This window comes from Ursus maritimus, unplaced genomic scaffold (genome assembly GCF_017311325.1).
Source record: "Ursus maritimus isolate PB19 unplaced genomic scaffold, ASM1731132v1 scaffold_2, whole genome shotgun sequence".
Lineage (NCBI taxonomy): Eukaryota > Metazoa > Chordata > Mammalia > Carnivora > Ursidae > Ursus > Ursus maritimus.
In genome coordinates this window covers 70334914-70360589 of record NW_024424452.1, presented here as the reverse complement: position 1 = coordinate 70360589, position 25676 = coordinate 70334914, and the positions used below count along the sequence as shown (strand labels likewise).

The 25676-nt window shown below is 38.9% G+C and overlaps 1 protein-coding gene across 1 annotated transcript in view; it reads left to right on the top strand.

The window, feature by feature from the left end:
* Positions 1 to 25676, top strand: part of DNAH14 (dynein axonemal heavy chain 14) — a 298523-nt gene that overhangs the window by 151823 nt on the left and 121024 nt on the right. Inside the window, exons 42-43 of the mRNA XM_040636128.1 lie at positions 12135 to 12219; positions 14840 to 15069. Coding sequence (XP_040492062.1) covers positions 12135 to 12219; positions 14840 to 15069 — 315 coding nt within the window. The remainder of the gene's footprint in view (positions 1 to 12134; positions 12220 to 14839; positions 15070 to 25676) is intronic.

Genomic DNA, 25676 nt, shown 5'->3' with positions numbered 1-25676 from the left:
TTGAAGGGTCACAAGAAAAATGAGTAGAAGGAATCCTAAGAGGGTCTCTATTAGGGAAGAATGCTTTTGGTATGTTTTAAAGATTCTTGGAAAGAGTGGGGAAAATGTGTCCAGAATCTTAGGTGTAAATTATAATCATGCAAAGGTGTAAACGTGCAAAGTAGTGTGAGGTGAGAGCAAAAGATTCAGAAAATAGTGTAGCATTCTGGGTAAAGGTGTGGTCTCCGGACTCAGGACACCCACCTTCAGACACTGGTTCTGTCTGGCTCCCAGTGAGACGGGGAATTGGTACAGGCTCCCAACTCTGCCTCCAAAACCCAGTTTGAGATCCATCAAACCAACAGCCATTGTGAGAAATCCCTGGGGCGACAAGATGGTTAAGGTCCTAGTTGGGGAAGCAGCATTCCTGAGGGGAAGAGACCTGGATCCCATGACTGGGAGAATATTTAGCTTGGGCCTCTCCCCTTCTGACAGCTCTGAGCGGACCGTCGACCTTCCCTTTGCCGGTCAGCACCGCAGCCCAGCTAGAGGCAGCAACACCATCGCGTGTTGGCGGTGAAGCCTGACTAGGTTCGGGAACAGCTACAAGCTTATTTCTTCCCAGGGCCAGGGCCCTTCACATCTTGAAGTCGAAGTGTTTAAGAGAAAGAGTGTCAGTGTGGATACAAGTTGTTAGCACACAACTTTCCTGCCTTGAAGAGTGGCCACTTCCTCTCCAGATGCACAAGTCTAAATTCGTCAGAAGCAGAAGCCAGGGAAATGGGAGTACTAGAAACAAAGCAAGAAGGAGTTACGAGAAGGAACATCATAAATGGGTTGGATGCTGACGTGGTTAGCTGTATGACAGCTCAGTCCAGGTGCTCTCCCGGATCACACAGCAGGAGGCACTAAGGAGAGGAAACACCACGTCTGTGTCTATGCAGACTTCAGTAGAACTAACTAAAAGTATAGTCATTTACATAGTATACACATATGTGTATGTTTAGCTGTGTGTGAGGGTGTGTATTTAGTTGAAAGATGAATACAAGTTGAAAGTTTAGCATCCATATACAGAACCTCCAGAAAGAAATTTTTTTAAATAAATAGAAGGGAGGAAATATTTCAAGAAGTAATTACTAAGGTGTTCTAGAATTTGAGAAAATGTAAGACCTAAGATTGAATAGGATCCTGGAATATTAAATAGGTCAGGAAAGTAAAAACCCACACCTAGAAGTATTATACTGATATATTACGTACCCCCCCTGCCCCTGCCAGTTCTTGGATGCTCTGTTCTTTTGGTTTGTGGGGTTTTCTGTTCTTTTTGTCTTCGTATTTCAGAATAACTTTTGTTGATTTATAATCCAAGTCACTAATTCTTTGCTGCATTCAGTCCACTGGATAAGCCCATTGGAAGAATTCTCATCTCTGTTAGTGTGATTTCTATTTCTAGCATTTCCATTTGACTCTCTTTTTATAGTGCTCGGTGGTCTGCTGAAATTCTCTGTTCATTTTACGTCAGATGTTTTAACAGTTTGACTGTAGTTGTTTTAAATCCCCGACACCTGGGCCATGTCTGGATCTGTTCTATTGACTGCTTCGTATCTTGGCAACAGGACTCTTTTTCATATTTTTATGTCTCATGTTTTATTGAACGTCAGATATTGTGGGGAAAGGAGGAATAGAGACAGGTATATTGAGTTTATACCTGAAAATGGTTACACCTTTTCTTCTGCCAGATTGTTGAGTTAATGGTGGGGAGGATGGAGTCTGTATGGACCAGGATTCAGCTTTTATTGTTGCTTATAGGTACCTTCGGTGCACCAGACTCCAAAGTCTCTGTGCTCCCCCACGTCCCCTGGCAATAGACGGCTGCTGTTGTTCCTTGGTGGAAGGCTCACAGTGGGAGCAGGGGTGATTTCTAGGTTCTCCTGCTCTAGCCGCAGTCTAAAGCAGGCTCTGGGCACCTGAGCCTCAGGAATGGGGGTTCTCAGCAAAGAAACAGTTTGTTGTGATTTGAGACTATCTCAGATGAAAGGGAGATTCTAAGAAATTCCAGAAGAAAAAGCCGACACGATTATAAGAACAGTTTAACACAAGATTTCTCAACAGCAATACTGATTAAGGGAAAAAATGATGTATTATCTTCAAAGCATTTTATATTTGGCTAATTAAACATATTCTCAGATATGCAAAGCCTGAAAAAGTTTAACATACGAGACTTTTGGAGTAATCCAGTACTGCAAGAAATGGATCAAGGAGAATTATCTGAGATATGGAAGTTAGATGTGATTAAATAATTCAGTAAAACTTAATGCAGCCAAAGTAAGCAGAGAACACTTCTCAAAAGTATGAACATAAAAATCCAGAACAAAATTTCAGACAATTTCAACATAAAGTGCATAGGAAGGGAAGGGAGGAGGTGGCAGTTCAAAGAAAGCTGAGAGAAGACGATTACCTGCATTGTTTGAGGAAAAAAACAGAAGCAAAGTCTAAAAAGTGATGGAGAAAAATAAACATAAAGTATAATCTTAATGTGCTAAGGGTAAGCCTCAGAGTAATAATAAAATCCACAGAGGGTTGCCTGAGGGTTCAGTCGGTTGGGCATCCGACTTTTGGTGTCAGCTCAGATCACGGTCTCAGGGTCAGGGGATTGAGCCCCGATTGGGCCTCTGCGCTCAGCAGGGAGTCTACATGAGATTCTCTCCCCTCCCCCCCCCAGTCACATTCGTTTTTTTCTCTCTTTCTCTCTCTCCCCAAAAGTAAATAAATAAATCTTCAAAAAAAATAATAGAATCCATAGCTTTAAGTATGTGAAGTAATGTTCTTTACAATAAAAGATAGAAAAGGAAACCAAAAAGAAAGAAATTTGAATAACAAAAAAATTGATCCAACTTTAACAATAATTACGATAATATAAAGGAGTTAAACTCCCTCGTTTAAAAGATGGAAACTGATTTCATTTTTTTTTGTAGTTTTTTTTTTATTTCAAGTTTTTATTTAAATTCAAGCTAGTTAGCATAGTGTAATACTGGTTTCAGGTGTAGAATTCAGTGCTTCATCACTTATCACCCCCAGTGCTCATCACAACAGGTGCCCTCCTTAATCCCCATCACTGATCTAGCCCATCCCCCCACCCACCTCCCTCCATCTGCCCTCAGTTTGTTCTCTATAGTCAAGAGTCTTTCATGGTTTGCTTCCCTCTCTCTTTTTTGAAACTGATTCGATTTTAAAGCAAACAAATACTAATTTTTTTTCTACAAGTATCGTCATTAAACCAAAAGGATACAAATGGAGTAGCCACTTTGGTTAAACAGTTTGGCAGTTCCTCTAATGTGAAACATAGTTACCATTTGACCCAGCAATTCCACTCCTAAAAAAAATAAACCCAAAAGAAATGGAAATGTGTCCATGCAAAAAGTTGGACACAAAGGTTTATAACACCATTATTCATAATAACCAAAAAGCGGAAACAACCCAAATGTCTGTTAAATGGATAAAGAAAGTGTGGTTTATCCACACGATGTATATTATTGGGCCATAAAAAGAAAGGAAACATTGATACATGCACAGCAGGGATGAACTTGAGGACATTCTGCTCAGTGAAAGAAGGCAGTCGCCAACACCACATCCTGCAGGGCTCCGTTTGTAGGAAATGTGCAGAATAAGCGAATCCTAAGGAGGCTGTGCTTGCCGGGGGTTGGGGGAAGGAGGAAACAGGCAGTTCTGCCAATGGGTGTAGAGTTTCTTTTTGGAGCGATGAACACATCCTAAAATTATAGCGGTAATGTCTGCACAACTCCGATTATACTAAAAACCACTGAATTGTGCATTTTTAAAGGGGGAATTCTTTATTATGTGAATTACATCTCAATCTATTATTTACGAAGATGGACATGGAATGGTTGGAATAGGGGGTAGAAATAAGATGCATAATGTAAATATATATGAAAAGAAAGCCAAGCTGTCAACTTAAATATTAGCCCAAATTTTATTTTAGCATGAAAATTGTCTTAAGCAATACAAAGATTAAGAGCTATTAAGAACATATTAGAGATATATATTCTGGATTATGATACATACACACATACATTGGGGGAATATATAAACAAAGACAGAAGAACTAAGTGTTAAATAAGCAAACCAGTAATTAGAGATACTTGAGCAGTCCCTCTTGGGAGGCCTCCCAGGTAGCACACACGGAAATTCTTACATCCTGCACCTGAAGGGAAATGAAAGCTCAAGACCAGGACTTGGTCAACAGAATGGCCACACTTTAGAAAATGTTAATGACCAACCCTGACACTCAGGGTGGAGGCATCTGAGCAAACATCACCCCAAATACTGAAACCCCCAGACTCAATACTCCAAAGCATTTGTTGCTAATAAGTTCAGTGCTGGTGGCTCTGGAGACCAGAGCTGACAGTAGAGGCGACCGTTACTGAACTAGTCTCACTAGAAGGGCTGATGTTGCCCTTCCTGCCAGAAACCGGAATTCAGCCAAGCAAGGGTGGGGGAGGCAGAGATGATTCTCAGAGTTATTAAGATAAGTTATTAGTAGAATAAGATATTAAGATAAGTTATTAGTAGATAGTAAGATATTAGTATCTATTAAATAGTATTAAATATTAGATATCAGATTAGATATTAGATTATATTAGATATTAGATAGTAAGATATGTATTTAAGATAAGATATAATATATTAAGATAGTAATATATTAAGTTATTAATAGAAGGTACCATCCCTACGGGCAGGATGTATGGGCAACCAACTAGGTACCATCAACGTGTATCATGAGAAGAAGTCCAGAAGGTTAAGAGTAGCTGCCTCAGTAGTAAGTCATGATCTCCTGCCTGTTTCCAAACCCAAGCAATTTTCAGGCCCAGAACTCATTGACTAAGGAGGAGATTGGGACCTTCTGCAATATCATGGGAAGTATTTCTTTCTTTTTTTTTTTTCAAGATTTTATTTATTTATTTGACAGAGAGAGACAGCCAGTGAGAGAGGGAACACAAGCACGGGGAGTAGGAGAGGAAGAAGCAGGCTCCTAGCAGAGAAGCCTGATGTGGGGCTCGATCCCAGAATGCTGGGATCACGCCCTGAGCCAAAGGCTTTACGACTGCGCCACCCAGGCGCCCCTCATGGGAAATATTTCTAAAAATAATTACACTGGTCCTTCTTCAAAGGGGACTGCAGCCATTTACTTGAGTGACGTACACTAGGGAGAGAGGACCGCTCGATGTTTAGAACTGTTGGACACAGGGTCTGACTGATACTGATACCCAGAAACCTAAGGCATCTTCATGCTCCCCTTCCATCGGAGTGGGGCCTGTGAGGGCTAGGTAATAAATGCAACAGGGAATCTTGACCAGGGTTCAGTTTACTGAAGTGGGAATTAAGAATTCCATTGGGAATTAAGGATTTAAATTTTTAATGCTATTCTTAAGTTTTAAAATCTTAACTTTCTGTTGTTTATTGCTGATACATAGAAATACAATTGATATTTTATACTGATAAAGACATGAGTACTGTATTTCCAATCAGTGTGCATTTTATTTCTTATCTTTGTCTTTTTGTACTGGGTAGGACCTCCAATACAAAGTTCATAGATGTTTTGAGAGCAGACATACCATTTTTCCCCCCAATCTGAAGGAGAAAGCATTCATTTTCCACCATTTCTGTGTCATTTTAGCCATAGGTTTCTTTCATAGACGTCCTTTATCAAGTTGATGAAGTTTCTTACTATGTCTAGTTTGCTAAGAGATTTTCTTGATCACGGATAGTGGGGTTTTTTCCTGCATATATTGAGATTATTAAATTTTTTAAATAATGAGTTTTCTAATTTCCTTTGTGGTTTATTCTTTGTCCTGTGGTTGTTTAGGAATGTGGAGTTTATTTCCAAATATGTAAGGACTTTCTAGATGTCTTTTTGTTTTGTTTTTAATTTCTAGTTTAATTTTTCCTGTTATAAAATACACTTTGCATGATTTTAGTGCTTTACGTTTATTGAGACTTGTTTGATAGCCAGAAGTTCTCTATCTAGGGGAATGTTCTTGTGCACTTGAAAACAAGAAGTATTCTTCCTTTGTTGGATGAAATGTTCTATAAATATCAACTTAGTCTAGATGATAGTATTTCTCAAATGTTCTATATCTTTTCTGATTTCCTTGCTCCATATTCTATCAGATAACGAAAAAGGAATATTAAAATCTCCAATTGCAATTGTGATTTGTCTCTGTATGGTTTCAGTTCTGTGAGTTTTCCCTTTGTGTATGTTGAAGCTGTTATTAGGTGTGGACATTCAGACTTGCTATCTCTTCTTGGTGCATTGAATCCTTGGTTAATTATTTCTTTATCTCTGGTAATTACCTTTCTCTAAGATCTACTTTGCCTGATATTAACATAGCCACTTCTGCATTTTTATCAACTTCTGCAGTACTGCTTTCCATCCTTTCACTTCTGACCTATCTATGTTTTTGCATATGAAGTGCCTTTCCTGTTGACAGACTGTATTTGGTCTTCACTTCGTTATCATCTGATGGTCTCTGGCTTTCAGGTGGAACATTCAGACCATTTATTTAATATGTAAGGTTAAACATTACATAAATACATAAATACAAGAGCACTTTGAGAGACTAACAAAATGTATTCAACAATACAAAAAATAACCAAACATAACTTCTAAAATAATACATACAGTCACTGAATGGAAAACTGAGTGGATGGGCTAATACTGACTTAGTTTTATCTAATGCTGAAAAGGGAATGAGCAAACCAGGATGTAAAAAAGATGGCACTATGACAGGGAAGATTGAGACAGAGAAATTCTCACATACATTTGTTTGGAGTTCTAGAAAAATCATAAGGAAAAGGCTATATACAAAAAGTAAATGGGCGAGAATTTTCCAGAACTGGTAAAGTACATGTATTCTCAGTATAGAAGGTGAAACACATCTCAAGCAAGACAAATAAAGTGAAGCACTCACCTACATTTACCATCACGAAACTACCGAGCACCAAAAACAAGAATGCATTTGAAAGGCAGAGAAAGAGGACAGATTACCTACTAAGGAATCATAACTAGATGGACAAAACACTTTTCAACAACAAAAATGGAAGCCGGAAAACAATCTAATGTATAATAGGCTGAGAAAAAAAGTAACTCTTAATTCAGAAGTGGTAGCCAGCCTTCCATTTTAAAATGCTGGTAAAAGAGAGACCCCTTGGATTTTCAGACAAGGATTTGAGAGAGTCCACCAGAACAGACCATAACTGAAGGAACTTCGGAAGTATACACTTCAGGTAGAAGGAAAATGATCTCAGAAGGAGTATTTGAGGTTAAAGAAAAAAACATGCAAAACAGAGGTGATTTAGACAAGATAAATGACAAAAGTAGCACAATAGGTCAAAAGAATAAACATTTTAGTAGATTGTGTTGGATCAACTAATTATCCGTATTTTTAAAAAAGAGCTTATTGCCTCACATTATACACAAAAATAAGTCTCAGGTAGATTAAAGCATCTAATTGAAAAAAATGACACTTGAGAACTTTTAAAAGGAAATATAGTAGAATATATTCATGATATTGAATTGATGGTGGACTCCTAATATACAAAATTTCAGGAAAAGGTAGGTGTATTTTTGTGTAGAACAGGCAAGACTATGTGTTTCTCAGACAGCATCAAAAGTTTGAAAGACAAGCCGCAGATTATAACACATATAAACCAACAAAATATTATCCAGTATCCAGGTTGTCTGAAGCATATGGATTAAAAGCTACACGTATCCACACACATGATGCTCCACGAACCTGAGGAGTAGAAGAAAGCAAACATTTGACACCATTTATATAAATTTTTTGAATCATATAAAGTGAAACTGTATATATTTTAGGGATACATACTACTGAAATTATTTTCATCGCTCATGACAATAATAAACAAATTCGGTCTGGTAGCAGTATCTGCAGGAATCAGCAGGAATGTGAACTGAGAGCTGCACCACAGGTGGCGGATACGTCAGTAATGCTTCACAGCGTAACCCGGAGGGAGTCTGAAAAATCACTGTTCAGTTTTTATACTTTTTAGTTACTGTGACTATTGCACAGTAAGTATTTTTTATGAAATGTATAACTCATTCTATGGAGGTAAAACAGATCAACAAAAACAGTGATCAAAATAATTAAATTTAAAGAAAGGGGGAAACAGGAAGCCTGTTTAAACACTGCAAATAAAATGATAATACCAAATATATCACTGATTGCAGTGAAGATAAAGATTCTCAAAATTGAATTTTCAACCTTACTATAAAAGACACACTTAAATCGTAATGAAATGAAAATTGAAAAGAAAGTAATGGGGACAGCCTGGGTGGCTCATTCGGGTAAGTTTCTGCCTTCTGCTCAGGTCATGATCCCAGGCTCCTGGGATCGAGTCCCACGTCAGGCTCCCTTTTCAGTGGGAAGTCTGCTTCTCCCTGTCCATCTGCCCCTCTCCCCAGCTCGTTCTCTCTCTCTCCCTCTCAAATAAAATCTTTATTAAAGAAAAAGTAATGGAAAAGATACACAAGAAAACCATTAGCTATACTTGCACATATGTGTTATATGTACATATTCATCTATGTGTGGGTTGGCAGTAGTAACAGGAGACAAAAGGAGTGGTAAGCTAAAAACATTGAAGGGACAAAGGAAGGGCATTTTGTGTTGATAATTGTAACTATCCACTAAGAAAGTACACAGTTATGAGCATTTTTGCAATTAACAACATGTCCTCAAAATATTTAAGTCAAAAACTAACAGAATTGTAGGAAATTATCAAATCCACAATCATAGTAAAAAGAATTTTTTTGATGATTTGACATTTACTTAAGTCCAATTTTATTGAGAAATGACATCGAACACTGAATAAATTTAAGGCATACAGCACGATGGCTTGATTTACATCTGTTGTGAAATGATTACTACACTAGGTTCTCAGTTAATATCCATCTTCTCATATAGATACAATAAAAATAAAAGGAAAAAGAAAAAAATTGCTTTTTTTCCATAAAGTTTTATTCTCATGGTTTTTCTTTTTTTTTTTTTTTTTTCAAGATTTTATTTATTTATTTGACAGAGACAGCCAGCAAGAGAGGGAACACAAGCAGGGGAGTGGGAGAGGAAGAAACGCCCGATGTGGGGCTCGATCCCAGAACACTGGGATCACGCCCTGAGCCGAAGGCAGACGCTTAAGGACTGCACCACCCAGGCGCCCCATCATGGTTTTCCTTCTTTACCATTTCAACAGATTTGTTTTCTGTTGTCTTGCAGATTTTAATTGTATTTTCCCAATTTTTTAAAAAAGGGGTTTTTTTTAGTCAGAAAAAACAAAACATAAAAGGACCAACAATATTTTAAACAAAAAGTCATAAAAATTACAACCATCCTCATCAGTTGATTTAGTTCTATGTAATTGTTGTTGATCTTGATCTTTTGGTATCAGTTTTATGAATTTGTAAGTTTTTAAATCAGAGTTCTGTAAATTCTTAGTCAATTCAGTGGTATGATCTTAGCTGTCAGAACCCAGTCAGTCGTCTTTTCTGCATCTCTCCTGGAGCATGAAGCGTTAGAGGAAAACAACTGTCTGTAAGTGACAAGAGACTTAAAAACAGCTGTGGCTAAAGATCTGATGAGAGTTCATTGTAATGCATTGGCAAGGAAATTTGATTATTTTTGTGATATCTTAATTTAAAAAATAAAATGATTGATAATATTACACTAAGTCACCAGATTTCTAGGAATTTCATATAATTTTTAGAATATTTACATTAATAATATACATCTGTTTATATATAACCTAAAGAAAATTTAGTATCACTTTTATTTGATAATGCTTTCTGTGTAATTTAATATATCAAGTAAATGTAATTAGTTGAATATATCTCTTTTATAGGGAGAGAGAGCAAATCTTTTGAGATGGTCCAGGGACCCTCTGTAAAAATCTCAAAGTTATTTCAGGGTCAGAAAAACTTCATTTAGAGTTTGATTTGGGGGAAGTTTATCAGAAGTTTCACAAAGTTTTAAAATACTTGATTAAAGAGGATCATATCATTGTGAAACAATATTTAGTTATTAATTTAACCAAAGAGACAAAGACTTGAGGCAAATACAAAAAGTTACATAGTTGTAAAAAACTCAGCTCTTTTACTAGAGAAGACTCAGTTTTCTTAAGTAATCAAAGACGTGATAAAGACAACATGAATCCCAGTAAATTATTTTGGCAAAACATCAATCACTGTTTTCTTTTTTTCTTTTTTTTAAGGTTTTTATTATTTGTCAGAGAGAGGGCACACAAGCAGGGGAGGCAGAGGGAGGAGAAACAGACTCCCCACTGAGCAGGGAGCCTGATGCGGGACTCTGGGATCAGGGCCTAAGCGGAAGGCAGATGTTTAACAGACTGAGCCACCCAGGTGTCCCCAGTCATTGTTTTCTAGACAGATTACTTAAAAAGTAAAGAAAAACCTCATATAATCCTGTCAAGAACAAATCAATAGTCCCAGAAAACTTTGTCCTTTGAACAGATGAAAGAAAATTAAATTTTAGTTTCACATAAGCTCATTCTTGATATTAAAGCTTATTTTTAAGACAATTAAACAGAGATCTTTTATAAATTAATTTTGACAGTATTGTCTAGATATAGAAAAATGTTATCCATACGTAGCATATATCCATACACATACATGAACATACAGACAGACACAGAGCCTGTAGCTCCAAGAGTGAACTGTATCCTTGAATCCGGTACAACAACACACAACTCACTAGTTGATAAAGAACAGTTGAGTTCCAGTTGTGTCTGTGGCAGATGGAACGAGTGTCTGGAAGGGTAGAGGAGAGGCAGGTATGAAAGCCACCTGGGTCACAGGGGTCTTCTCACAACCACTAAAATTTCCAATAAATGAAACTTAAATAAAATTCTTAAAGTGTTTAACCTTACAGATAATGAAAAGAACATTTATTTGAAAATAGCATAAAATTTTCATCTAATAAGCAAAGAGATTTTCGAATGGAGAAAACACATCAATAGCTAGAATGTATTAACATATAAACTCACAGAAGCTATTCGAGGTAGAAGTTGTTTCAGCCTTTCTTGGAGAGCCATCTGGCAATATATGTCAAAAATATCCATGTATTCTGCCCTAGAATCTCTCATTCTAGAGAAATAATCACAGAAGTGTACAGATTAATGCACAAGGACCTTTATTTTGTAGCAGCATTATTTATTATAAAACAGCAAAAATCTGAATTCCACCAATAGGAGAATGGCTTCATAAACCAGGGTGCAACAGTGTCACGTTCCAATGGAAAGACATGAAGACAGACTTAAAAAGCAGGATGAGACGCCAACTCTCTTTTTAACTTTTGATTTGGGTTTAAATTCTAAAATATAGTATTTAAATATTATGTATTTATATAAAGGACCATAATGAAATGCATCACCATTTAGTCATTGTTAACCTACGTGTTGTAGAATTGTAGAGTGATAGGTACTACAAGAAGCCTTTATTATTTTAATATAAAGAAAACAAACATTATAAAAGAGAAAATAAGCTAAAAGAAAGAATGAGTAATTGCTCATTCTCTCTGTTCCTCTGCGACATGCATTACCTGGACAGAACAGGTGGGTGACGGGGGTGGGAGGGAGATGAATACAGTCTGCCCAAAGTGCACCTGCTTGCTGTTTGTTTTAGTAAACTCACTACTTGAAATTAGATAGCGTTTCTAATCCTTCACCTCACATTAGGACCCATTTACAATTTAGTTCGTAACGTACATCACTTCGGAGGTGATTACCTGAATGTCCTAAAGTTTTCACGTTGGAGCAATCCGACTTAACAAAAAAGATACTAGAATGGAATGAAGAAAAAAGTATGTTGATTTATGCTTCAGATACATAAGAATCACTTTGGACAATTGCAGGTACATCCTCTGCCCCTCTTCTCTTAGAAAGGGGACTCCCACTTCGATCTGGTAAGGGATCTACGTGAGAATGCGTGAAAGAAGGATGTTCTGTGACAATTCACAAACGAAACAATGTTGAAGGTTAAACCTCACTAAGTTACCAGGTAAATTTAGGGTCTGTTGTTCACTGTGGAAAAAAAACTCTTTTCCTTTTAGGTGAAGATTTGAAGGATATTTCCACTGAGGAGAAAAGTTCTTCACATTCAGAAGTTTCTGTCAAACTCAGGAGTGTAAAAAAGAGGTCAGTTACATTCATTCAACAGATCTGCTTAAGTCCCTACTAGGTGCCAGCCCCGCAAGCTCGTGCGGGATTACCTGTCAATAAGCCAGGACTTTTGTGACTTCCTAATATCAAAATCCACTTTAATTTATCTTATTGCAGCTTAGATAGAGCCCTTGTGTATCTAATGCGAGTTCACGAGATTTTGATACTAAGTTAAATGGACAGTGTGAGTACATCCTGGGCAGACTTTGTGCATATTTGAGAAAGGAATAAAATTGACATGAATTTATTTCATGAAGCTGCTGTTTACGAGCTGAGAAATGTTGAGCCAGTTACTAAATAATCTTTCAGCTTTGGTTTTCTCATTTATTAAAGTAGAATAATAATGCGATGTGCTACGTGTCTAGAATAGCGCCCGGTCCATAGTCAGTACATTACAGCTATAGAGATTATTACCTCTGCATGTCTGCCATTTTACAAAATGGACAGGAGAGCCACCGTTGAGGCCCTCCTGCATTCCATCATGAGGCCCCGACACATTCATGTCACATTTTCTTTTAAATGACAACATTTAAGTACGGTTTTTACTCTGGCAACTCCTTCACTTCCCCCTCTTGTCTGCATCCTCACTGTCTGATTTCTGCCCAAACCTTCACTGTTTCCTGCCTGTCCTGTTGCAAGAGCTTCCCCCATTGGTTTTCCCAGTTCTTCTAGTCCATTCTGAACGCAACTACTGTACATTATTTTAAACTTTTATTGAACGGTGAGTAGCCATAAAAGAGTATTTGTGAAGTACGGGCGGGATATAAACAATATGCAAACATCCCTATACACACCACACAGTTCTAGAAAAAACTTGTAATTTATCTTTGAAGTCCACCATGTATCTATCTAGATCTTACGCCATCCTATCATCTGGACCAACGTGGATTTTGCGTTTATCAATACATTTCCAAACAATGTATTTTTCACATTTGCATGTTTTTAAACTGTAGTGGAACCACTGTGTTCTTGGGTGACTTACTTATATTTTTTTGTTCAGTGTTCCTATGATTAATTCACTGTGCATGTAAGGGTTCTTCATTTCACTGCTATTAGTCCATTGTATAAATATGTCACAAATTACTGACCTGTTGATGGACGTATATATTTTCAATTTTTGTTATGACAAATTCTACGGTGATTAATATGCTTGTGCACGTCTCCTGGTATTATATGCAGACATTCGATTTTTTAAAAGATTTTTTTAAAATTTATTTTTTTGAAAGAAAGGGAGAGAGGGAACATGAACAGAGCGGAGAGGGAGAAGCAGGCTCCCCGCTGAGCAGGGAGCCCAATGCGGGGCTCAATCCCAGGACCCTGAGACCATAACCTGAGCCAAAGCAGACGCTTCACCGACTGAGCCACCCAGGCGCCCTGCAGATGTTTGATTCTTTAAAAAAAAAATACACTACAAAAAAATCAATAATAAATTAGAATGTCTCTTTTTTCTAGCCATTCCATGCCTTCCCATTACACTCCGAGTGGAAGGACAGAAGCCGTGTAGAGCGTGAAAGCCCTGCCCGCCTCTGCTCTGACTCCAGTGTGCTTCAGTGACACTGGCTTTTTGTCTCAGTTCCTCAAACCAGCCGTCATCCTTTGACCTCGGGTCGTGGCACATGTGTTCCTTGTGCTCGAAATGTTCATCTTCCTACATTTTGCCAAATCTCACTCAGTCTTCACGTCCCCGTTCACCTGTCACCTCTCCCCAGGGGCCGTCCCCACCTGCCACAGGTGGACGCAGTCCCCTCTACCGCCTGGCACGGCCCACGTAACTGCATTCTTCACACACGCCATGGCTTAGCATGTGTGTTCTTGTTCTAGGCAGAAGGGATCACCTTTGCTTTGTCCAGGGGGACTGATACATAGTAGGAATTCAGTAAATATTTGCTGAATGAACTATCACACATGATAGAAATTTTAAATAGAATTAATTGTACATGTGCATTAGACATTCATGATTGCCAAGAAATTTCAGGTCAGTGATATATTTTTTAGGATTTTCATAATTTATAAATTTTATAATAATGCTAAATCCTGAATTATTTTAAATGCCTTGAAATCAGGCCCAAACCTGTCCTTCAGTCCATCACCATCAGCCCTGTCACTAGAGAATCTCAGGGTCCACAGACCAGGGTGACCTTGTTGGCCCAGACTGGACAAGACTCTCCTCAGCCTCTCAGTGCCCGGCTGTAGCCAGGTGGAGCTAAGTCAGCCTCTGGGACTTGGTTGAGAGGAGTACAGAGTGAAGGGCTGTTCGGTTATGTTTTTGAACATAAAATGGAGAATTACCAGACCATCTCCCAAAAGACAGGTAAGCTGTCAACTAATAAACTAACCTAATAAATAAAAGTGAATCATTTGTACTACCTAAAGAAAGGTTGACTACAAATCTCTTACACAAATGGTACCTTAAAAATAGTAGCAGTATATAATGTAACATGACGTATCAACAAAAATTGTACATTACCCTTAAAACATTTATGTTAACACCTAACTGTTTTATAATTTTTAATAATGAAACTTTGACATGATATTGACATCCCTGAACTTCCTTCTGAAAATGTTAACTCTCACCCTTCCACATTCTCTGCCCCAGAGCTGAAAATACATGGTATCTGGAGAAGAATCCCGATAAATTAAAAATTATGCTTCAGAAGCTCTTCGTGTTTGCATTTACTTGGGCGTTTGGAGGAACTTTAAAGCGTGAGGATGAGCATGAAGATGACACGGTGCTGTATTCGAGCCACGAGCCTAGTACTCTGGCCAGGGTGACCTACGATTTTGACAACCTTGTGCATGAATTATTCGAGAGCAATCCCCATATAGGTAAGTTCTGGGGGCAGCAGTCATAATTTTGCTTACCTTAGAATATTGGTTTGGGGGTGTCTGGGTGGTTCAGTCGGCCGCTCAGTCCAACTCTTGATCTCAGTGCCAGTCTTAATCTCAGAGTTGAGAGTTCAAGCCCCATGTTGGGCTCCTTGCTGGGCATGGAGCCTACTTAAAAAAAAAAAAAAACAGGTACTTTGTCAGAGCCAATATAAATCTCTGGATAAAATAAAAAATTTTAAAAAAGAGGGACGCCTGGGTGGGCTCAGTTGGTTAAGGGTCCAACTCTTGATTTCGGCTCAGGTCATGATCTCAGGGTTGTGAGATGGAGTCTCTCTCCCTCTGCCCCTCCCTCCTTAAAAAATTAGCTTGAAACTCTTTTTGTTTGGGCTTCAATTAAAAGGCCCATCTTTTAAAAATGTGAGATTAAAGGTAAAAGCACACTCCAGTACCCCTACTCCAGCAAAAAGAGGCTGCAGTAAATTAGATTCCTGGTTGAAGAACAAAGGCACAAGAACAAAGATAAAGCCTTGAAACTATGGCCTCGGCCAGTTGAGCCGAGCAGCCACATAGCTGGCTCCGTGAGATACAGACCATCGTGCACCAGGAACTTCTGCAGATTATAGTTTCATTTACTTTTTACAGACTTATATTGAAAAAATTATTTTATGAAGTCTTAGATTTTTTTTATTAATATGTGGTTTTTTGAGTCTGTTCTAACAAATGGACTCTGGCCTAATATTCTGAAATGGTAAGCCTTCCCAATTAGCTGTTACTGATTAAAGGAACTTTGAACAGATGAAGAGATCCTTGGTACAGGTGCCAAAAAGACACAAAATAGTGAACATGAATATATTTAGAAGAACTTTGTTAAATAAAGATGAGGGCTAAAAATATTTACCAAAAGTACAGGTTTGACCAGTTCATGTGTTATAACTCTTAAAGTACCTTTTGAAATTATTTGTAAAAGTTCTATTTAACTTTGATCACAAAGCTTTATGTTATTTCCTATGGAAATTAACTTTTTTTAAAAGATTTTATTTATTTGAGAGAGAGAGCATGAGCAGGGGGAAGGAGAAGCAGGCAGAGGGAGAGGGAGAAGCAGGCTCCCTGCTGAGCACAGAGCCCTACGTGGGGCTTGATCCCAGGACCCTGAGATCATGATCTGAGCCAAAGGCAGACAGTTAACTGACTGAGCCATCCAGGTGCCCCAGAAATTAACTTCTAATATAAAGCATTGCATGTTAATTTGTTGTTGAACTTAGTGATTCAACTCGATGTTGCTGCTAGCTCCTATGATAAATAAACCACCCTGATTTTCAGGCATAAATACCTCAAATTCCATAATTTCTTTTCCCTGTGAACCTAAAGACAAGTCCATAAATCATACAATATGTTAGATTGTTTATCTTAAAACGATGACTATGAAATTTTGTCTTGTCATCTGTAGTACCAGTAGAAAAGCTGGTTTGAGACAGGGATGTAAGAATGAAAGGAGAGGCAGGCAGCAGCAGTCGTAAAAAGTACAAAACCATCAAAATGGAAATGAGTAGAAAAGGGAGTCCAGAAACCTCCCACTTGTAGTCATCCTGTGAACAGAATTATAAAACACCAAACAATCAATACTAAGAAAGTATACTAATGAAATCACCTATCATAATACTAATTCATTCCAGATGAAATTGTTGTAGTCTAACGGAGACTTTGATATAAATATGTTTAGGGTTCTTTTTTTAAAGATAGATAAAGAAATGGCATCCATTTTTAAATAAAGAAGCATATATGAAGCAAAAACAAAAAAAATAGTAGAAATGAAAATAGAACATACGGCTATGAAAGAGGACTAAGTAGAAATTCCGTAGTCATTCAAGTGGAAGAGTCAGTAGTCCAGACGAACTCTACTCTTGGCACCATCAAAGAAAGAATCAGTAAATTGATGGGCGCCTGGGTGGCTCAGTCAGTTAAGCATCTGCCTTTGGCTCAGGTCATGATCTCAGGGTTCTGAGATCGAGCCCCAAGTTGGGCTGAGCAGGGATCCTGCTTGTCCCTCTCCCTCTGCCCCTCTCCCAGCTCATGCTCATTCTCTCTCTCTCTCAAATAAATAAATGAAATCTTTTTTAAAAGATCAGTAAATTGAAACCTAGAAAAAAGTTTTCAAGTTTTCTTCATCTTGACTTTGCGTGTTTCTTGTTAAGCTTCGTCGTACGTATGTCATCCTTTTTTCTGTGGTTTTGCGTTTGCCATTATGAATGGTAATTCAGGCGCTTCCCCATTAAGTATGGTCCAGGTTTTGTTGTTGTTGCTGAGCTCTTTTTTTTTTTTTAAGATTTTATTTATTTATTCGACAGAGATAGAGACAGTCAGCGAGAGAGGGAACACAAGCAGGGGGAGTGGGAGAGGAAGAAGCAGGCTCCTAGCGGAGGAGCCTGATGTGGGGCTCGATCACATGACGCCGGGATCACGCCCTGAGCCGAAGGCAGACGCTTAACCGCTGTGCCACCCAGGCGCCCCTGTTGCTGAGCTCTTAAGTTTCATTTCTGAAGGTCTGTTTGGTTCCTTTGAAATAGGCTGTGTCACTTTTTTATAGTTTCTTGCTGTTTTTAGGTATTTTCAAGCTTACTTTTATTTAAACATAGAAAGCATAGTAAGCATGGCTTTCTTAGAATATGTACCTGATAATTCCAGTCATTTAAGTCTTACTAATTGGTGGCTCTTAACCTTGTTTCTGCTAATCACCTTTAACTGATTATTAAATTTGCAAAATTATTTGTGTGGTTTAGGATAACAGTTCCGTCTATCCACTGCATCCATCATAGCTAAAGATTAGATCAGGCAAGAACATCAATGGATGTTACACTTAGGGCAGAATTTGACGAAGAGCAGGCTATTCTCTGATCTGACGCTGTTTCCTCACAAACTGGTTCTTAGTTGCAAGAGATTAAACAACAGAGAAGGAAAGCAAAGGACAAATGTTGCAGTGACTCCTCTTGCTGGGCGATGATAAGGCAGAATAAGGGCTTCCGGAGATCCCCACATCTCACACCTTGGGCCTGTGGATATGCTGTCTCATAGCACAGCAGAGTTTGAGAATGGCACTAAGTTAAGGACCTTGAGTTGGGAAGATTACCCTGGATTATCTTATGGGGGCCGATGTAACTGCATGAGTCCTTAGTGATGGAGAAGGAGGCAGCAGAGTGACCGGAGGAGGCGTGCGGAGGGAAGCGAGGTTGAAGTGACGCAGTTGTGCAGCTGCGGGCTTTGAAGGTGGAGGAAGAGGCCATGAGCCCAGGACTACAGGTGGCCGCCCAGAGCTGGAAAGGGCAAAGAAAGGGATTTTCCTTGAGAGCCTCCAAAGGAATGCAGTCCTGCCAACACTTTGATTTTAGCCGTGACAACAGCTTGGACCTCTGACCTCTGAAACTGTAAACCAATAAATCTGTGTTGCTTCAAGCCCCTAAGGCTGTGGTGATTTCTTATAACAGCAATAGACAACTTACACAAAGGCTTTGTTAGTCTGAACTCACGCCTTCTATTCTCAATAGACCTGCAGATAGATGCAGAGATAAAACGATTTCTCAACATTTGCAGCAACATGGACGGGACTGGAGGAGATGATGCTAAGTGCAATAAGTCAAGCAGAGAAAGACAACTATCATTTGGTTTCACTCATTTATGGAACATAAGAAGTAGGAAGATCAGTAGGGGAAGAAAGGGAAGAATGAAGGGGGAATGAACCATGAGAGACTATGGACTCTGGGAAACAAACTGAGGGCTTCAGAGGGGAGGGGAGTGGGGGAATGGGACAGACCGGTGATGGGTAGTAAGGAGGGCAAGTATTGCATGGTGCACTGGGTGTTATACGCAAGTAATGAATCATCGAACTTTACATCAAAAACTAGGGATGTACTGTATGGTGACTAACATAATATAATAATAAAAAACAAACAAAACAACAAAAAACAGATGTGTGTTTATTAGTACACGGAGATACATTTCTCAGCTCTTTACTCTCATCACCCTCCCCTTGGCGGCACAGCCCAGTGCCAGGAGGGAAGAGGGACGGCATGTGCATGAGCGACTGGCTTCTCAGCTGTGTGGGACACTGCCAGGGAGGCCCAGTTTTCTTTAGCCCCATACAAAGTACCAAACTCTGAGCTACCTGACTGTAGGGCAGTGAATAGCTGGGAGAATAGCAGCCAGGGCTCAGAATGGGACACAAATCCTGCTAAACAGCTTTAGAACTCCAATAGGAGGTCCACCCATGAGCTTCTGGGGACACCCTGCCCGAGGATCCCCTGAACTGGCCCACGCACAGGCTCCCCCAGCACTCCACTAGCCTTACCCATAAACGCCCCCATCCAGGGGCCAGTGCCCTGAGTGCATCCCAGAGGGGAGCAGAAGTAAGCCTTTTCATATGGCTAGTAGAATCCTCAGCAGACTGTAGGAGTGGGAGAAACCACACAAATATGGCACCCAGCACCACCCTAGGGAAAGCAACAGGGAGGCTGTCAGCACCCAGCCTGGCTTGGCAGGATGGAGAGAAGGCATACGTGCCTAAAAATTCCCCAACAGGCGAGAACAAGATCTTGTCCTCTCCATAGAAAAGACCCAGAAAAGCCTCAGGATCCTTAACAGGTCGAAGGGAGTTATTTCTCTCCCACAGCCAGGTAGTAGAGACCGGAGGAGACCGTTTCTTCAAATGTAGAGACTGCAATGAAGAACTTCCAGGAACATGAAAAATCGAGGAAACATGATAACCAAAGGAGTACAATATTTCTCCAGTAACTGACCCCAAAGAAACAGAGATTTGTGATTTGCTTGATAAAAATTCAAAATAGTTGTTTTGAGGAAGCCCAGTGAGCTAAAAGACAACACTGGGGGCGCCTGGGTGGCACAGCGGTTAAGCATCTGCCTTCAGCTCAGGGCATGATCCCGGCATTATGGGATCGAGCCCCACATCAGGCTCCTCTGCTATGAGCCTGCTTCTTCCTCTCCCACTCCCCCTGTTCGTGTTCCCTCTCTAGCTGGCTGTCTCTATCCTGTCAAATAAATAAATAAAATCTTTAAAAAAAATAAAAAATAAAAAAATAAAAGACAACACTGGAGGACAATGAAATCAGGAAAACAATACTTGAACAAAATGAGAAATTTAACAGAGATGGGAATCAGAACAGAACCAAACAGAAGTTGTGGAGCTGGAGAATACAGCAAATGGAATAAAACTTCAACCATAGACTGGATCAAGCAGAGGAAAGAGTCTCTAAGACAGAAAACAGTTCATTTGAAATTATCCATTAACTGGAGAACAGAGAAAAAGAATGGACAAAGCCTATGAAATATGGGATATCATTTTTTAAAATCTACACATTATGGGAGTCCCAGAAGGAGAGGAGAGGGAGAAAGGGGCAGAAAGCTTATTTAAAGAAATAATGGCTGAGAAGTTACTGAATCTGGGGAGGGATTTAGATACCTTTTACATAAAGTTCAGAGATCCTCCAATAATTTCAACCCAAAAAATCTTCTCAGACACATTATAATAAACTGTCTAAAGAAAGAGAATTTGAACACAGGCAAAGGAAAAAATTGCCCACATAGAATGAACACCATAAGGCTCAGCAAATTCCTCAGCACAAACCTTGCAGGCCAGGGGACAGTGGGATGATCTCTTCAAGGCGCTGAAAGAGAAAACTGCCATCCGGGAATACTTTATTCTGCAAAGTTGTCCTTCAGAAATGAAGGAGAGGGGCGTCTGGGTGGCTCAGTCAGTTAAGCATCTGCCTTCAGTTCAGGTCGTGATCTCTGGGTCCTGGGTCAAGCCCTCTATGGGGCTCCCTGCTCATTGGGGAGTCTGCTTCTCCCTCTCCTTCCACCCTTCCCCCTGCTTGTTCTCTCTATCTCTCATGCTCTCTTTCTCTCTCTCTCAAATAAATAAAATATTTTTTTAAAAAATGAAGGAGAGATAAAGACTTTCCCAAACAAACAAAAGCTGAGGGAGTTCACCACCCCAGACCTGCCCTACAAGGAATGCTAAAAGGAGTTCTTCAAACTGAAGTGAAAATGTTAATTAGTAGCAGGAAAACATATGAAATTATAAAACGTATTGGTAAAGGTAAGAATATAGTCAAACTCACATGCTCTAATACTGTAATGTGGTGTGTGAATCACTTTTAACTCTAGTATAAAAATTAAAACCCAAAAACATTAAAAATTACTATAGCCTCTTAGATGTGTAATGGATGCACAATATAAAGAGAGAGAAATTGTGACATGGAAAACATAAAATGTGAGGGGAGGATAAAAGAGTTTTTGCATGTGATTGAAGTTAAGTTGTTATCAGCTTAAAAGATGTTTTATGTAAGTGTCATGGTAACCACAAACCAAAAACTAACAGTAGATACACAAAAGATAAAGAAAAGGAAATTAAAGCATACCTCTAGGGAAAATCATCAGTTCACAAGGAAGACAGGAAGAGGGAACATAATCAGATGACATTAGTCTTTGCTTCTCAAGATTACTTTAAAAGTAAATGAATTAAATTCTACAATCAAAAGATAACAGGTATATAAATGGATTTTTAAAACAATACCCAACTATATGCTGCCTACAAGAGATTCACTTCTGATTCAGGGACCCACAGAGGCTCAAATGGCAGGGATGGGAAATGATATTTCATGCAAATGGAAAACTGAAAGATACCAGGTGTAGCTAAGCTATACTTATATTGGACAATATAGACTTTAAATAAAAAAGTATAACAAATAAGATTGAAAATTATACCAAGTATCTTTTCTGACCATAGTGGAATGAAACTAGAAATACCTTGATGAAAACTAAAAAAAAAAAAAAAAAAAAAAAAAAAAAAGTAGAAATTAACACACTTCTGAAAAATCAATGAAAAAAAAGTTAAACCTTGAAAAAAACAATGGAAACACAACTTATTGTACCTTATAGGTTTCTTCTTTTTTTTAAGATTTTATTTATTTATTTGACACAGAGAAAGACAGCCAGTGAAAGAGGGAACACAAGCAGGGGGAGTGGGAGAGGAAGAAGCAGGCTACCAGCAGAGGAGCCTGATGTGGGGCTCGATCCCAGAACGCTGGGATCACGCCCTGAGCCGAAGGCAGACACTTAACGATTGCGCCACCCAGGCGCCCCATGTAACTTATAGATTTCAATAAAAATTTCTTAGAAGGAGTTTTATAGCAATAAATGCCGACATGACGATAAAAGAAAGATCTCAAATAATCTAACTTTACACTTCAAAGAAAAAGAAGAATAAACTAAGCCTAAAGTTAGCAGAAGGAAAGAAATAACAAAGATCAGAGTAGAAATGAATTAAAAGAAACCAGAAAAACAATAGAAAAGATCAACGAAACTAAGAGCAGGTTTTTTGAAAAGATAAACAAAATTGACAAATCTGGAAGAACAGATACTGTTCAGATGTCTGTACTGTCTAAAGCAATCTACAGATTTAATGCAATCCCTATCAAAATATCAATGGCATTTTTCACAGGGCTAGAAAAACAGTCCTAAAATTTGTACAGAACCGCAAAAGACAAAAGACTGCCAAAGCAGTCTTGAAAAGAAAAAACAGGAAGCATCACAATACCGGACTTCAGGTTCTATTACAAAGCTGTAGTAAACAAAACAGTATGGTACTGTCATAAAAATAGACACATAGATCAACAGAACAGAATAGAGAGCCCAGAAATAAACCCACAATTAGGGGCACCTGGGTGGCTCAGGTTGGTTGGGCATCTACCTTCAGCTTGGGTCATGATCTCAGGGTCCTGGGATCGAGCCCCAAGTTGGGCTCCCTGCTCAGCGGGGAGCCTGCTTCTCCCTCCCCCCCAACCCCCCCTCATGTTCACTCACTCTCAAAATCTCTTAAAAAAAAGTAATAAATCCACAATTACATGGTCAATACATCTTCAACACAGCAGGAAAGAAAATACAATGGGGGAAAAACAGTCTTTTCAAATGGTACTGGGAAAACTGGACAGCCACATGCAGAAGAATGAAACTGGACCACTTTCTTATACCATACACAAAAATAAACTCAAAATGAATTAAGGACCTAAATGTGGGACCTGAAACTGTAAAATCCTAGAGGAGAAGACAGATAGTAACCTCTTAGACATGGGCATAGCAGTATTTTTCTAGATGTGTCTTCTGAGACAAGAGAAATAAGAGCAAAAATAAACTAATCAAAATAAAAAGCTTCTGCACAGCAAAGGAAACAACAAAACTAAAAGGCAATTTATGGAATGGGAGAAGATATTTGCAAGTAACATGTCTGATAAAGGGTTAGTTTCCAAAATATAAAGAACTGATACAACTCAAATCCAAAAAACAATCCAATTAAAAAATGGGCAGAAGACATGAACAGACACTTGTCCAAAGAAGACATCCAGATGGCCAACAGACACATGAAAAGATGCTCAATGTCACTCGTCACCAGGGAAACGCAAATCTAAACCACAATGAGGCATCGCCTCGCACGGGTCAGAATGGCTAAAATCAACAACACGAGAAATAACAGGTGTCAGCCAGGATGGGGAGAAAAGGAGCACTTGTGCATCACTGGTAGAAATGCAAACTGGTGCACCCACTGTGGAAGACAGGATTGAGGTTTCTCAAAAAATCAAAAATGGCACTACCCTATGATCCAGTAATCACATTAGTGGGTATTTACCCCGAAAGTACAAAAACACTGATTCAAAGGGCTATGTGCACCCCAGTGGTTACTGCAGCGTTATTTACAGTAGCTGAAATATGGAAGCAGCGCCAGTGGTTTATCAGCTGATGAATGGATAAAGAAGATGTGATACACACACACACACGATGGAATACTACTCAGCCATAAAAAGGATGAATTCTTGCCATTTGCAACAACATGGATGCACCTAGAGCATATTATGCCAAATGAAATAAGTCAGTCAGAGAAAGACAAATACTGTGTGATTTCACTCATATGTGGAATTTAAGAAACAAAACAAACAAATGGAAAAAGAGAGCGAGACAAGCCAAGAAACAGATTCTTAACTCTAGAGAACACACTGATGGTCACCAGAAGGGAGATGGGGAGGGATGGGCGGAACAGGTGATGGGGAGTCAGGAGGCCACTTATTATATAAATATTTTTTAAAAAGAGAGAAAATAAATAAGACATCTTTGAAAAGGGTGAAAAAAAGTAGTGAAAGGCATCCAAATTGGAAAGGAAGAAGTAAAATTGTCTCTGCTTACAGATGATATGATCTTATATACAGAATATCCTAAAGACTATACAAAAAACTTTTATAACAAATAAACAAATTCAGTAAAGTTGCAGGATTCAAAATCACATACAAAAATCACTTGTGTTTCTATGCACTAACTAGCCGAACAAGAGTTTAAGAAAATAGTACCATTTACAAGTGCCTCAAAAAATAAAATAACTAAGAATAAATTAACCAAGGAGATAAAAGGTCAGTACATTGAAAATTACAAGACACTGATGAAAGGAATCAAAGAAGACACAACTAAATAGACTGTGCTTATGGATGGAAGGAATTAGTATTGTTAAAATGTCCGTACTACCCAAAGCCATCTATAGATTCCGTGCTTTCCCTATCAAAACCGCAGTGGCGTTTTTCACAGAAATAGATAAAACAATCCTCAAATTCATATGGAACCAGAAAAGACTGAAGAGCCAAAACAATCCTGTGGAAGAAGAACAAAGCCGGAGGCATCACACTCCTGATCTCAAACTGTAATACAGAGCAGTAAAAATCAGAACACTATGGCGCTGGCATTGAAAACCAACACAGAGACCAAGAGAACAGAATAGAGTCTAGAAATACCCATGCCCTTACACCCAACCAATTTTTTTTAAAGATTTTATTCACTTCAGAGAGAGCACACGCATGAGTAGGGAGGGGCAGAGGGAGAGGGGGAAAGAAGCCGAAGCAGACTCCTCACTGAGCACAGAACCCAACGTGGGGCTCAATCTCACAACCACGAAATCACAACCTGAGCTGAAACCAAGTCAGACACCCAACCGACTGAACCACCCATGCACCCCTAGCCAACCAATTTTTGACAAAGACATCAAGAAGATAGTCTTTTCAATAAACAGAATTGGGAAAACTGGATAGTCACATGCAAACTGAATAATGAAGTTGGACCCCTAACTCACACCACTAACAAAAATGAACTCAAAATGGATTAAAGATACAAATGTAAGACCTGAACTATAAAATTCCTAGAAGGAATTGACATTGGTCTTGGCAATGATTTTTTGGAATTGACACCAAAAGCAAAAATAAGTGGGACTGCACGAAGTTGAAAAGCTTCTGCACAGCCAAGGAAACAATCAACGGAATGAAAACTCAGCCTATGGAGCAGGAGAAAACATTTGCAAACCATGTATGTGATAGGGGTTAGTATCCTAAATACTAAATAATACTCCTACAACTCAGTAGCAAAAAAAAAAAAAAAACCCAAAAAAAACAAAGCCCAGATCGGTGATTACCAAGGGTTGGGACTAAAGACAAAAGGGGTAGCACTAGGAAGTTTTTTTAGGGTTTTAGAATTGTTCTGTTATCTCACCCGTTATGGTGATTACA